The following is a 16,271-nucleotide window of genomic DNA, read 5'->3' on the forward strand; positions in this document are numbered from 1 at the left end:
AAATAAGGGTGCCTGTTGTATACAACGGCAAGGAAATACAGAAGTTGTATTTATACGTTCTGCAAGATGGTGGTCCACCGTTGTTGGGACGTGAATGGATCAGAAAGATACGTTTAGACTGGCACTCCATTCTGACGGTGACCAGTAAGAAAAAAAACGATGATGACGTCATACCTGGACGATTAAAAGAAATCTTGGCTAACGCCAAAGAAGTGTTTCAACAGGAACTAGGAACCCTGAAAGGCGCCACTGCCTCAATAAAAGTGGAAGATGCGGCAATTCCCAAGTTTTTTAAGGCAAGGCCGGTGCCATACGCAATTCGTCCAGCCGTCGAGGCAGAGCTGGAGAATTTGGAAAAAGCAGGCGTGTTATCCAAGGTAGATTTGGAGCGAGTGGGCAACACCCATCGTCCCGGTCATGAAGAAAACGTTGAATAATGATAAATCTGAAGAACAGAGAAAAGTTCGCATCTGTGGGGACTTCAAGGTGACTGTAAACCCGGTTCTTCACACGGTACAGTATCCTCTTCCGAGGATAGAAGATATTTTCGCCTCACTATCCGGAGGGAAATGTTTCACCAAAATTGACTTAGCACAGGCATATCTACAGATGGAGGTTGAGGAGGCCTCTAAAAAGTATCTCACGATAAACACACACAAAGGCCTGTACCAGTACAATCGACTGGTTTTCGGAGTGGCATCAGCTCTGGTTATCTGGCAAAGAGCTATGGAGCAAGTCCTGCAAGGGATTCCGGGGACTCAATGCTACCTAGACGACCTCCTTGTAACAGGAGAAAATGACAACGAGCATCTTGCCAACTTGGAGCAGGTGCTCACGAGGCTGAGAGAATGGGGCCTACGAGCAAATCGCCCCAAATGCAAATTTTTCCAGAAACAAATATCATATTGTGGCCATGTCATTAACAAAGAAGGGTTGCATAAGTCACCTGAAAAAATTGAAGCGGTCGTAAAGGCCCCAGCACCTGAAAATGTCTCACAATTAAGGTCGTTCCTGGGATTAGTAAATTACTATCATAAATTTTTACCGAACTTGTCGACGGTACTGCACCCGCTTAACGCACTGCTACAAACGGGAGTAGTTTGGAAATGGAGCGAAGACTGTAAACGTGCCTTCCATAAATGCAAAGGCTTGATCACGTCCAGGGAAGTGTTGGCTCATTACAACCCATCACTGCCAATCAGACTGGCGTGCGATGCATCCCCTTACGGCGTGGGAGCGGTATTATCGCATAGATTCCCTGATGGCTCGGAGCGGCCGATAGCTTTTGCGTCACGCTCATTGAACTCAGCTGAGCGTAACTATGCCCAGATCGACAGGGAGGCACTCAGCCTGGTGTGGGGGGTGAAGAAATTCAACCATTACCTACACGGACAAAAATTTACCTTGTTGACTGACCATCAACCCCTCATCTCCATATTCAACCCTAAAAAGGGTGTTCCCATTATGACAGCGCAAAGGCTACAGAGGTGGTCCCTTTTCCTCGGAGCACACCAATATGACATAGAATACAAAGGAACAAAACAGCATGGGAATGCTGACGGGTTATCGCGCTTACCGTTGCCAACGGTGGAAGAGGCGCCTACAGTGGACCCAGTGGAGATATTCCACTCGACCATAGTGGAATGTCTACCGGTGACAAATTCTACCATTGAAAAGGAAACGCGAAATGACCCGACTCTTTCACGAGTCTACGATTTAACGGTGAAGGGATGGCCAGCACATGGCGAACCACTGTTGCCAGCATTCTCGCAAAGAAGAAAACAGCTGTCAGTGTGCCGAGGAACCTTGATGTGTGGATCCAGAGTGGTGATTCCACCCAAACTCAAGGATAGAGTGCTAAAGGAGCTTCACGAGGGGCATCTGGGTGGAGTGAAAATGAAGAACTTAGCCAGAGCGTTTGTGTGGTGGCCAGGTATCGATGGAGACATCGAAGAAATGACCAAGAGCTGTCTAGGATGCCAGAAGGTCCAAAACGCCCCACCACAAGCCCCTCTACATCCATGGGAGTGGCCCTCATCTCCATGGCAAAGGGTACATATCGACTTTGCTGGTCCATTTATGGACTCAATGTTCTTAATCGCGGTGGATGCACACTCCAAGTGGCCGGAGGTAATAAAGATGTCCTCCACCACCACGGAAAAAACCATCACAGTATTAAGGACCATATTCGCCAGGAATGGGCTGCCTGAACAGATCTGTTCTGATAATGGACCGCAATTTGTATCTGAAGAATTCAGGAAGTTCTTAAAAAAACAATGGGGTTAAGCACTACACGTCCGCCCCATACCATCCCGCCACCAATGGATTGGCTGAAAGGTTTGTCCAGACCTTCAAGAAGGCCATAAAGGCCATGGGTAATGAAGACATAAATCTACAACATAAGGTAGATAACTTCTTGTTTGCGTACAGGAATGCAACACGTGGTTACAAACCAAACCCCCGCCATGATGTTTTTCAATAGAAGACTAAGTTGCCGGCTGGATTTGGTCAAGCCAAACGTCAGAAGGGACGTAGAGAACCTGCAATTTCAAAGCATGAATGAAAGGCCAACTAGAACTTTCCAGATAGGTCAACCAGTTTTGGCCCGGGACTACCGTACCGAGAAATGGCAGCCTGGAACTATTTGCACACGACTAGGACCACTGATGTATACCGTGGACATTGGAGAAAGCATAATAAGGCGCCATGCTGACCAGATCATAGTCATCCGAAAAAGGACAACCTACACCATAACTCTATACGCCTAGTGATGAAGCAGAGATACCCATAGTATCTACCTCCGATCCGGTGATACTGGAACCAGGTAAACCCGACACTAGCATTGAAGCCGAATCGACCTTGCCAAAAGAACCTACTACACCACCGAGGCGTTATCCGGACCGAGTCAGGAAGCCTCCAGAGAGACTGAATTTGTAATTGATTAACTTCAGCAAATGTGTATATTATTGTTCTTGTAAAAATGTTATTTAATGATTACTTAAAATGTTATGTACTATTTATCTAAAAGGGGAGGAATTGTAGTGTATGTACCTTTTAAGAGGAACTGTTTTTGAAGCCCCTGTGTACTGTAGTACCAGTAGTGACCACTCGGGTATATAAGCCTGTGTAGCGTCTTGTGTTGTTAGTTCACCTCCAGACTTTGTTCAGTAAACACTTGTTAAATCAACTCCTGCATTCCGTGTCTCCATTAACACATGGATCTAACAACAAGGATGATACCTGAACTGCGAGGTTATACCTATCAGGAAAGGATGAACAGGCTGTGGGTCTCTTTTTTTTATCTCTCGGAGAAGGCTGAGGGGTGACCAAATAGAGGTCTTTAAAATTATGAAATGTTTAGATAGAATAGACAGAGAGAGAGAGAGTGTTCATAATAAAACACGGAAATTGGAGAAGATCAAAACTAGAGGCCATCAATATAAGATAGTCACCCAAGAAATAGGGAATTCAGAAGAAACTTCTTTACCCAGAGTGGTGAGAATGTGGATCTCGCTACCACAGGGAGTGGTTGGGGTGAATAGTGCAGATGCATTTAGATAAGCATCTGCGGGAGAAGGGAATAGAGGGTTATGTTGATAGTTAGATCAGGAAGGATGGGAGGAGGCTCGAGTGGAGCAAAAAAAGGACATGGACTGGTTGGGCCAAATGGCCTGTTTCTATGCTGTATATTCTATGTGATTCTGTGTAAAACTTGGGAAACAGCCTTATAGTTCTTATAGGCCTCTTTTTAAACATAGTACTGCATACAGTATAGCCTCTAGCAACCTTGGTCAGCCATTCTATAGGGCTAATTTATGAATTAATGTTGCCACACTAAATGGTTGGAAATTGCATTGTCTGAATAATGTATTGACATCTCATTTAAATACTTCAACTGTGAAACTGAGCACAATATTAACTGGGACACTAAATGGCAGAAATCTGGTGTAGCCAATCTCTACCTGTATTTCGCATCAGTTTTGTCTGTTTATTGGTTGTAACTGATCGGACAATCTACACAACTGTCTGCTGATTCCCCATGAGCAATGTCGTGGCAAATCCGCTAGTAATGTATTAAGAATGGTATGTCTGTACACACCACCTGGATAGAAGTTTACCAATAAGAAAGTACTTTGGGCTTATTGAAACAGCCAGTCCTAATTGAGCAGTCCGAAAAGGAAGGAAATCTCCCAATATATTTTTGTGTCATTTTCGCTTTAAACCCAAGCCTGCTGGTTACAGGTTCAAAATGAGGTTTCAAACATCATTAAAACATTAGAAGATTACATATTTTGCAATAATCTGATTATATTTACCTATTACGTTGTCTTTTGTCTCTTTGGGCAGCTTTATTGATATTTTTACTTCGAGGTCTCAGCCTCTGGACTAGGGAGTTTTGATTTTTGCCAGAGTTATTAGTGTGTCAGCCAAAGGGAATTAGCATCTTCCCCTTGTTCCCGCAATTCCCAAGGTGCCACAGTATGAAACTAGGCTGAATTTCCCAGCATGCATCAATGTTTTGTTTCCAATGTAGACCGTGGAAGTGTGTGGTTTTCCCATGCTGTAACATGATTTCTGAGTCTCTTCATTTTTTGAATTGATTTGAAAGCGAAATGAAGAATTATTTTCAAAAATTTATTTCAGGAAAGTTTCAGATTTAAACTATCGTCAAGTATATAAATTTTACTTCACACACACACAGAGAGAGAGAGAGAGAGGACCTAGATCAGAGATTGATGGACAAAGGGAGTGATTACAGCAGCTGTGTTTTCTTTTGCCTAAGCTGTGAATTCAAAAATAATGATTGATCATGAACAATATGTGCACCTGTTCTAGCTATACCGAAAGTGTGTATGGTCACTGAGCCACTAAATTAATACATAAATAAAAAAGCTACTAGCAGCTGAAAAACATTAAAAATAGATGGGTTTTTCAGTTTGCAATACGCTAAGCTATTAAATAAAAATTCTGAATTACAGTTCGTTTGAGATCAGTATTTTCTCCTATTCACAGCATTGTTTTCAGGTGTGTTTATCCAACCCATTATGCCTTTATTTGCTGTTCAAGAGAGACACAGAATAAACCCAAAATAACCTGCTTACTTGAGCAGCCACAGAGCATATTTGTTTTCTAGGAAACAACAAAGGACACTTTGCTGTCTCTAGGGAGATCGTACCCAAACTTCTTTCTAAATTCTTGCACTGCAGATGTCCACCTCTCCCCACTTCCACACATCATCACCATCCAGTCCCCAGGAACAGCATAGGCATTGTCTCCGGAGAACCTCTGGTAATATCAGTGCACTCCAACAGCATGCTCCTGATGACAAACTTAAAGATGCAGAACAACCTTAAAAAAAGTGATTACAGCAGCTGTGTTTTCTTTTGCCTAAGCTGTGAATTCAAAAATATTGATTTGTTCATGAAAAATATCTGCACCTGTTCTAGCTATACCAAAAGTGTATGGTCACTGAGCCACTAAATTAATAAATAAATAAAGGTACTAGCAGCTGAAAAACATTAAAAATAGACCGGTTTTTCAGTTTGCAATACACTAAGCTATTAAATAAAAATTCTGAATTACAGTTCGTTTAAAGAAAAAGTCAGTTATTTAATGCCGGGTGCTTCTGACTGGGACCCAAAACTAACCAAGCATTTTACAATTTGCAAAGTTCCCATACCAAATAAAAATTAAACTCTGACTAACATGAGCTTGTTTATTTTTACTTATCAATAATTGGACTTTGTTGCTTTAAAGGGAACAGCTCTACCTTAGCAGAATGATATATTGCGGATTACACAGTGTAACACGCCTGCTGTTATACAACAGCATATCTTCCGACACACCGAGAGCAACACCATGGAAGACTCTCTAGTGTTTAGAGTATCTATCACGCTGCAGACATCACACTTTGTTAGAGATAGAAATAAATCCCCCAAAAAAGACAGTCTTTGACCTGGAGCTTGATATTTACAAATGATTACAATTGTTCTCTAATGTCAGCAGTTTATAAATTGATACAATGATGAGATTTGCCTATTGGCATCAGTGATCTTACAGGCAAAATTAGCAGCTAAACATGCTGCAGATTCAAGACTACACATCCACGAGTGTTGTTTTCTCTAATAAGTTTTATTAAAGAAATTTCTGCATTATAATTTTTGCACTTTTTTTTTTACATGTGTATTTTATAATATAACTGCAGTTTGTCACACAGTATTTACATTGGTATGTTACGGTACAGTAGTTAGTATGTTGTGCATATGTGGGGACCTGTAAGTTTTTTTGGAGGTCAGGATAATTCACTGGGATTTGGATGAATCGGTTATTTAGGGCCTAGAGGTGATGGGAGAAAGTCAGAACTTACTAGTAATGGTAAAGCTGGGATGGTGATAGGTGGGGCATTCTGCTGCTGTTGGTGTTACACTGGTCTCCGTGCTACTGATGATTTAAAAAAAACATGTCCTTGATGATAGTACAGATTAGGGGTCATAATGAACTGCAAAAAGCCTTTGGATTTTGTGCTTCTGAGCTGTATTAGCAACCATGTGTGTAGAAGACAAGAAGAACATGCTTTTTGGAGTTATCTTGACTGGAACATATCCACAAATGTCAAAACTTGTGTGTGGAAGAACCTCAAACAGAGACCCTGAATTATCACTTCCCTTTTAATGTTGCCAATTCATTGCCAAGGATGAAAGTGGCAGTGCCAAGCATATTTTTGTTGTCAGAACATGCACAAGAATCAACCTCCAGTGGTACAGTGTTGCACATCCATTGCCTTTAATTGCAGACCAACCTGTTGGTGGGTACAATGATGCATTTCCAATCTACCTAAATGGGGCTACATAGGATTTATTTAAAACATATACCAAAGTGGTTTTTCCAGGATAGGACAACATGGATGCTTTGAATTAACTAAGCAGCACTCTTTCTTTTAACAGATGCACCAGGAGCAGATCCCAATGCTGAGTGGGAAGGCAACATAAGATCAATTAAATGGCTGGACCAGGCGCGAGTAGCCCACAATGGTTGTAAAGGTAAACTCCGATAATCTCCACAGTTTGGCAACACTTTTGCTTATAGCTTATAAGCTAAGCATTGCAGCACCTAGTGTAGATCAAAACTTGTCTTAACATAGAAGTAGGGCTAAAATGAAGGGTCGCTTCCAGAGTAGTTTTCATTGTGGTTGGGGTGGGGGCGGGGTGGAAGGAAGTAGGAGGGGTCTCGTTAAGGGGTTGCAAAATGTAGGATCGCTGTGGGACATTGGAAGAAAGTTCAGTTGCAAACTCAGTAATTTGATGACTGAGCCAGACAGGTATGCAGTATTCTAGGACGCTGTTGCCGATTGCCCAGCCAGGCTGCCTCATTGATGAAACTTGAAGGCATAGACCTGTCATTAGGGGCTGGAATTTTCCAACTCTGATAAAGCCTTGCATTACACAGGAAGCCAGTGCCATAGCAGGTTGGGTGGTCTTGGCTAAACAAAAAGCATGAAGCCTACAGTTGCTCTGTGCTGGTAAGCTGCCTGGTTTTGGCTGGTTATACACCTGCACACATTTAGGAGTTGCTACATTTGACTCTTGCCTACCCGTACCTGGGTCCCCTGACCTTGGGTACGTGGGGTGTGTTCCCACAGACGGCGAAGGTGCACTCTGTATCTCTTTTTGTGGACTTCACAGTAGCTTAGTTTGGAGAATTTTTAACATGGTGATGGGTTTGCACTTGTCACACACCCCCATTTGACCAAAAAATGTTTGGTTTTGATGGTCTTTTGCGTAGTATTTAAATATGGAGCTTTTTTGCCAAAATTACAATAATGAATAATTATTGTTTATACCATTTATTAAAATACTGACTCACAGTAACCTCATCTGGATCTCTTGATCGTTTCACAGCCTTGCAGTGGTTGTCACCAGAATTTGAATAAAATGTAATGATTGTCGTGTAAATTTGGGTTTTTGCCAGAAGAGAGCTTTGTGAGCTGTACAACACCTGGATGAAATGCTGCTGCTTACAGTCTGTTACTGGTATTAAACAGGCAGATGCTGCGTTGAATTTAAAGTCAACAGCTCTGCTGAGATTAGCATTGTTCTCATTCATTTACTGGGATCCCTTTGTGTTAAGAGCACATTAATAACCTATGTCTTTACTCTGATAGTAAATCCGTTCATTATTTATGTATTGGAGGTCAACCTATGTAAGTACAATAAGACACTTTTATACTGCTGCTAGCTTAGGTCTGATTCCAGATACTGGTGTCCTTGAGTCAGCTCCGAACATTTACACTGCTAAATCCAGCTCCTTTCTCCCAACAGCAGAGGTATAGACCCAGTTTTTCATGAGTCTAAGGAGGGAATTTTAACCCCCAAGAATGGGTGGGTTGAGGGCGGGTGGGTAGCTAAAATGTGATTTTTAGATTGCAACCGCAACCCGGCTCCAACGCGCCCACTCCCGGGTTTAATGGAGTTGCGTTTGGATGCTTGCGAGTAACCTACTCTCCGCAGTCAGGACCTTAATTAGTGAAGGCGGGCGGGTACTTATCCCAGCAATTAGCATCTATATCAGACGTTAATGAGGTATGTTTACATTGAATTTTAATTACCTTTAAATTTAGACCCAGATATTGATTTGAAGGTGGCTTCCAACCCCTGGGTGGGTGAGGGTGTAGTGGAACTAAGTGGGGGGAAACCCGGAAGTCAACTGAGCGGGTTGGAATCTGCAATCTCAGCTTAATCGAACCAATTAATTTTGACTTCCGGGTTTCATGTATCCAAGTGGGTAGTGGGCGTGATGCACACCTGCATTACGTGATCTCTGCTGTATTTAAAGGGACCGCCTACAAATGTAAATTGGAGGTGTTCAGGATGAACGGTGGACATAGAGCAAGGGCAGCACCCTGATTTAATGATACCATGCTGGGATTACTGCTGGGTGCAGTCAGGAGGAGGAGGAGGGACATTTCCCATCAATAGGAAAAGAAAAGAAAGACTTGCATTTATAAAAAGCACCTTTCACATCCACCGGATGTCCCAAAGCGCTTTACATCCAATTAAGTACTTTTTAAAGTGTAGTCACGGTTGTAATGTAGGAAACGTGGCAACTAATTTGCGCACAGCAAGCTCCCACAAACAGCAATGTGATAATTAGTGATTTTAGTGATGTTGATTGAGGGATAAATATTGGCTAGGGAGGAAGAAACCTGTTGCTGTTACCAAGAAGGTGTGTTTGGAGGTAGCTGAGGAGGTGAGCAGCAGAGTGTTGTGCCCAGGTCATGGATGCAATGTAGGAAGTGATTTAATGACCTAACCAGGTCAGGAAAAGTGAGTACATTTGCTGATTCTACTACATCCTGTGCTTTCAGCTCGCCCCCCCCGTCTCGCTAAGTATTCTCCATCACATCACTCCTCACCCATTCAACTTTCAGCAGCATCCACCCTTCACTTTCTATACACTTCATCGCCTCTCTATTTATCCATCCAACGTTGACACTCGTCCAATCCTTATGCAATGTAATGCATCTGTCTCCTAGTCATCCTCACTGAATGCACTGCATCCATAAGGTGAATATCTCATCTTCACTCACTCACAGATCTGTTTTATCGCCCCTTGTAGGAGAAGAGAGTGCAAAACACGAGAGAGATGAACAGGACTGGGGGTGAACGCCACAAATAGTCCAGCTCTGATGCAGAAGAGATTTCCCTGGAAATAAGTGGCACATCTGCGCCCTCACAGTCCGAGATGGAGAGACAGAGCTCACGGAGAGATGGTGACAGAATTACAAGTATCTCTTGACACACATGCGGACTGAACTATGAGAAGACGGAGTATGGTAATTGTCAAGATTGTGACTTTGTCACGACTAAATCATATTCCTTTCTTTTGTCTCCCAGGGACTTCACGCATACAGCAAGTGTTGCAGGACATCCATGAGGACAATTCCTCAGAGGACCTCATTCCTACTGAGGGTGCACCCTCACAGGACCTACAGCCATGCACCAGCACAGATCCTTGCACTTTGGTGGGTCCACTTAGTTAGTTGGGTTTGCACCTGGTGATTCACAACTCACAAGTGAGCACAAGCAACCACTGGTGGCAGGGACAGCTGTAGAGAGTCTGTGTCAGATGGAGCGCAATCCTCTCCAAACTATGCGCAGCTGGACACAGATGCTGAACCCTGAAACCTATCATTGAGAAGGAGAATGCTAGAGGTGCATCAGCAACTTTGCCAGGTACTGACAGATGTGCCACGCACACACTCCACAATAGAGGAGAGGATAGAGGAGTCCAACTCGATCGCTAGTGGATTGGTGGGGCAGGGAATTGCGCGAATGTCTGCCATGGAGAGAGAGTCTGCCTCCATGGAGCTTCAAGCAAGACTCTCAAATGAGTCCATGCAGGCCATGGGCATGCTGATTTTTGAATGCCAACTTGTCTGCCACCAACAGGATGACGGGTACCTTATCCGTGGCCTTGCAATATGTCGCAGATCTTCACCAATCTGGTCTACAGCTGAGTGGTAGGAGTGATGTTATGCTGGCCCAGGATAGGGATAATAGTGAAAGGGGACATGGAAGTGGGAACTCCACTCAAAGCACTCCCACTTCTCACATGTTGCGCCCCACCCCAGAGTCAGTACCCGACATGCTGCCTCGTCTCCCGATGGCCGAGTTTGCCCCTTGCACAGGTGCAGATGGAGCAGGCTTTGGCGGGACCCTCGGGTTCCAAAACCCAGAGGTCGTAGGCCAAAAGCCTCTTGGCAATCAGGGCAGGGGTTTGAGCTCTCTGCCTCTGCTGAAACCACATGGGATGTGCCACGTCGAAGCGGTAGGAAGCGTAAGTTATAATTCACCCACGGTATGCACATGGGCATTTGACAATGCTATGTTAAGTTTCTTTTTTTAATAATGCCACATAAAATTTAATGATTTGTACCACTTCCACATCTTACTCATTATTGCATCCCGAAGGCCAACTCGCCGTTTCATGATGAATGCCAATGCATGCTGGGACCCATTGGGCGGATGTGCAATGGGTGGATGAGTGCTTGAGTGCAAAGGGAGTGGGGTGGGGGAGGGGGTGCGAATGGGAGAGTGTCGGTGCTGATGGAAGAAGCGGAATGCAGGATTTAATTTGTTATGTTTCAGACTAAGTGAACCTTTGTATATTAGGGCATCCCTGGCAACAATGTAAGCAGCTGGTCTGGCAATGGTGTCCCATCTACATCCTCCTGCTCCTCCTTCCTCCCCCCCACATTAAATAGTCCTTCAACCATGCATCTACCCATTGTACATCCGGCCAATGGGACCCATCATGTATTGACATTCTTCATGAAACGAGTGAAAGGGCGAGCTGGCCCTCGGGATGCCATTATGGGCAAGATGTGGACGTGGAGCTAAGCAATAAATTTTATGTGTCCTTATAAGAAAAGGAAACTTAACATAACATTTTGTCTAACACCCATGTGCAAACCCTTGGTGAATTATAATAGCTTTCTCTTGTGCTTCCTACTGCTATGTCATGCATCCCCTGTGGCTTCAGCAGAGGTAGAGGCAGGCTGCTCATGTCCCTGCCCCTCTGGGTTTCTGAGCCACTAAGGGCCCCACCAAAGACTGCTCCACCTTCGTCAATGCAGGGCAGACTCGGCTATCAGGAGATGAGGCAGCTTGTCGGGTACTGGTTGGGGGTGCGGAGTGGGTGGGGGGGGGTGGGTTGCAGTGGGTGAGAAGTGGGAGCGCCTTGAGTGGAGTTCCCACTTCCATGTCCCCTTTCGCCATCATCCGTATCCTGGGCCAGTGCCACATTACTTGTACCAATCTGCTGCAAACCAGCTTGTTGGTGATCAGTGACGCGTTATAAGGCCATGGATAAGCTATCTGTCATCCTGTTTAAGGCGGCAGACATGTTGGCATCCAAAGTCTGTACGGCTGTGGCAAATGTTGTAGGATTATTTGTCCCCATGTTTAGGAAAATAACCCTGTCACTAGTTCTAACCTTGAGGAGAGACAACACCTGATACTAAGATTACTATCAATGGACTGGTCAGGTGGGCAGAAAAATGGCAAATGGAATTCAACCCGGAGAAGTGTGAGGTAATGCATTTGGGGAGGGCTAACAAGGCAAGGGAATACACAATAAATTTTAGGATACGGAAAAGTATAGAGGAACAGAGAGGCCTTGGAGTGCATGTCCACAGATCTCTGAAGGTAGCAGGACAGGTACGTCAAGGGTTAAGTTAAGAAGAAATTACACAAATCGGGGTTCTATTCCCTAGAATTTAGAAGGTTAAGGGTTGATCTGATCGAAGTTTTCAAGATATTAAGGGGAGCAGGTAGGGTAGAGAGGAACTATTTCTGCTGGTTGGGAATTCTAGGACTAGGGAGCATAGTCTAAAAATTAGAGCCAGACCTTTCAGGAATGAAATTAGGAAACACTTCTACAAACAAAAGGTGGTAGAAGTTTGGAACTCTCTTCCGCAAAAAGCAATTGATGATGATCAATTGTTAATTTTAAATCTGAGATTGATAGCTTTCTGTTAACCAAAGGTATTAAGGGATTGATGCGCCATCAATAACTCCAGAAGACTAAGAGTTAAACTTATAACAAGTAGGCTTTTATTAACAAAAGAATACGAGCATGCCTCTGCTGGTAGACCGATCCTTAAAGCCAGGGGGACTGGAGGTCAATCACCTTTATACCTGGGCTTAGGGGTGGAGCCAGGGGCGGAGCCAGCTGAGGCATGCCCAGACATGTTCTGTACAGGCAGATTAGTGGTTTACCACAGGGATATGGGCCAAAGGCGGGCATATGGAGTTAGATCGCAGGTCAGTCATGATCTCATTGAATGGTGGAGCGGGCTCGAGGGGCTCAATGGCCTACTACTGTTCCTATGTTCCTAGGTAGATAAGATGGTTAAGAAGGCAGACGGGATACTGTCCTTCATTAGCTGAGGTATAGGATATAAGAGTAGGGAGGTTATGATTGAACTGTATAAAACACTAGTTAGGCCACAGCTAGAGTACTGCGTACAGTTCTGGTCACCACATTACAGGAAAGATGTGATTGCACTAGAGAGGGTACAGAGGTGATTTACGAGGATGTTGCCAGGACTGGAGAATTTTAGCTAGGAGGAAAAATTGGTTGGGCTGGGGTTGTTTTCTTGGAACAGAGGAAGCCGAAGGGAGACTTAATTGAGGTGTATAAAATTATGAAGGGCCTAGATAGAGTCGATAGGAAGGACCTATTTCCCTTAGCAGAGAAATCAATAACTAGGGGGCATAGATTTAAAGTAATTGATAGAAGGATTAGAGGAGAATTGAGGAGAACTTTTTTCACCCAGAGGGTGATGGGGGTCTGGAATTCACTGTGTGAAAGGGTGGTAGAGGCAGAAACTCTCATTGCATTTAAAAAGCACTTGGATATGCACTTGGTCTGTAGCCTTGTAGATCCTTCCAGCACTTCAAGAGCTGGAAAGAAAGAAAGACTTTCATTTCTATAGCACCTTTCATGACCACCGGACGTTTCAAAGCGTTTTACAGCCAATGAAGTACTTTTTGAAATGGAGTTACTGTTGTAATGTGGGAAACGCGGTAGCCAATTTGTGCACAGCAAACTCCCACAAACAGCAATGTGATAATGACCAGATAATCTGTTTTTTAATGTTGGATGAATATTGGCCAGGGCTCCCCTGCTCTTCTTTGAAATAGTGCCATGGGATCTTTTACGTCCACCTGAGAGAGCAGACAGGGCCTCGGTTTAACGTTTCATCCGAAAGACGGCACCTCCAACAGTGCAGCACTCCCTCAGCACTGTACTGGAGTGTCAGCCAAGATTTATGTGCTCAGGTCCCAGGAGTGGGACTTGAACCCACAACCTTCTAATTCAGAGGCGAGTGTGCTACCAACTGAGCCACAGCTGAAAGCAGGATAAGACAAGATAGCTCTTTTTCGGCTGGCACAGACATGAATGGCCTCCTTTTGTGACATAAATTTCTATGATTCTATAATAAATAATTCATTTGATTGCCAAACGACAATAAGCAACAGATCTAAATAATACAACTGGGAACAGGATTCAGAACACTTATTGACCAGACCATTGTTGTGGGAAGGACCAGGAACAGGAGTAGGCTTTTCAGCCCCCTGAGCCTGTTCCGCCATTCAATGAGATCATGGCTGATCAGCGACCTAACTCCATATACCTGCATTTGACCCATATCGCTTAATACCTTCGGTTAACAAAAACTGTCAATCTCAGATTTAAAATTAACAATTTATCCAACATTGAATGCCATTTGCAGAAGAGAGTTCCAAACTTCTACCTCCCTTTGTGTGTAGAAGTGTTTCCTAATTTCACTCCTGAAAGGTCTGGCTCTAATTTTTAGACTATGCCCCCTAGTCCTAGAATCCCTGACCATATAAAGAATGCTTATTTGGGCCACACAACCTAGCCTGTCCTTCAGCTCTAATGTTTTACTCCTGTTTCTTATTTCTTTCTCCTGGTTTAATCACTGTACATCTTTTAATTTTCCCTTTACCTGTAGTGCCTAAAGCACAATTTCTGACTGTTACTCTACTCTCTTCCCTTTCGTTTGTTTTTGAACTACTATTTGTATTACAATTTCCACCTGAGCCCCCCCCCCCCCCCCAACCCCTGCAAGTCCTTGTGACCACCCTATTTATCCTTTCTGTTAGGACCCTGGTCCCAGACTGGCTCAGGTGGAGCCTGTTAGATCCGTGTATTTTTGATGTAGTGTGTCCTTCAATAACTAGACACGAGACTGCAGGAACAATCAACAGGTATTTACTGGATGAGGGTTACTCTAAAACTAAACATACAGATCCCTACTCAGGGTTTATGTACAGGTGTGGTCACTGCCGGTACTACAGTATACAGGAGCTGTAAAAAGTAGTTCTCCCCTTAAAGGTACATACACTACAATTCCTCCCCTTTTAGATTGACAGTACCATAACATTCATTTAACAATTAACACTTTTAACATGCACATTAACTGAAAATAGTCCATTTATAAATTCAGTCTTTGGGGCGGCTTCCTGATCCTTTCTGGATAGCGCCTTTCCTGAGTGTCTTGTTCTTGGTGCGGAGGCCCCCTGTCGTCAGTTGGTTCATCAGCTTCCGATGCTACTGTTTCTGGGGTAAATGCTACCTGTATGTCGGGTTCATCACCAGGTGCGCGAGACATGGGGTTGACTCGTTCCTGTGACTCTAGGATCTGGCCGACATGGCGTCTCACAATGTTCTCCCCAACATCCACTGTGTACATTAGTGGCCCCTGCCGTGTGCATATCGTTCCTGGTTGCCATTTCTCTGTTCGGTAGTCGCGGGCCAAGACTGGTTGCCCTACATTGAAGCTCCTTGTTGGCTTCTCATTGATGTGCTGGAATTGCTTATTCTCAACATCTCTTCGTACATTTGGTCTGAGCAAATCCAGACGAGATCTCAACCTTCGGTTAAAGAACATCATGGCCGGGATCTGGTTGGTGACTGCATATGTCACATTTCTGTAGGCTAACAGGAAATTGTCCACCTTATGCTGCAGTGGAATGTCGTCATCGCACATGGCCCTTACTGCTTTCTTAAAGGTTTGTACGAACCTCTCAGCCAATCCATTTGTGGCTGGATGATACGGGGCGGATGTGTAATGCCTTACCCCATTCCTTTTCATGAATCTTCGAAACTCTTCGGACACAAACTGTGATCCGTTATCAGAGCAAATCTGCTCTGTGGCAAGCCGTTCCTGGCAAATATGGTCCGTAGGACTGCAATAGTTTTCTCCGTGGTGGTGGAGGACATTTTGATCACCTCAGGCCATTTCGAGTGCACATCCACGGCTATTAGAAACATTGAGTCCATGAATGGACCAGTAAAATCAATATGCACCCGTTGCCATGGAGATGAGGGCCACTCCCATGGGTGTAGAGGGGCATGTGGTGGTGCATTTTGGACCTTCTGGCATCCTGAGCAGCTCTTTGTCAGGTCCTCGATTTGCTGATCGATCCCCGGCCACCACACATAAGCCCTAGCAAGGCTTTTCATTTTTACCCCTCCCAGATGGCCTTTGTGAAGCTCATTGAGCACTCTCTCCCTTAACTTGGGTGGAATTACCACTCGGGATCCACATATCAAGGTCCCCTGGCATACTGACAGCTGTTCTCTTCTGGATGAGAATGCTGGCAACAGTGAGTCACCATGTGTTGGCCATCCCATCACCGCCAAGTCATATACCCGAGACAGTGTCGGGTCATTTCGGG

General features: G+C 44.3%; 1 protein-coding gene across 1 annotated transcript in view; it reads left to right on the top strand.

Annotated features, from left to right (window-relative positions):
- Positions 1–16,271, top strand: part of LOC147117689 (N-acetyllactosaminide beta-1,6-N-acetylglucosaminyl-transferase-like) — a 65,173-nt gene that overhangs the window by 15,992 nt on the left and 32,910 nt on the right. Inside the window, exon 2 of the mRNA XM_085988888.1 lies at positions 6,945–7,040. Within this exon, the coding sequence (XP_085845014.1) occupies positions 6,945–7,040 (96 nt within the window). The remainder of the gene's footprint in view (positions 1–6,944; positions 7,041–16,271) is intronic.

The sequence above is a fragment of the Somniosus microcephalus genome, chromosome 5 (assembly GCF_052327205.1).
Source record: "Somniosus microcephalus isolate GS21.2 chromosome 5, FLI_Smic_1.0, whole genome shotgun sequence".
Lineage (NCBI taxonomy): Eukaryota > Metazoa > Chordata > Chondrichthyes > Squaliformes > Somniosidae > Somniosus > Somniosus microcephalus.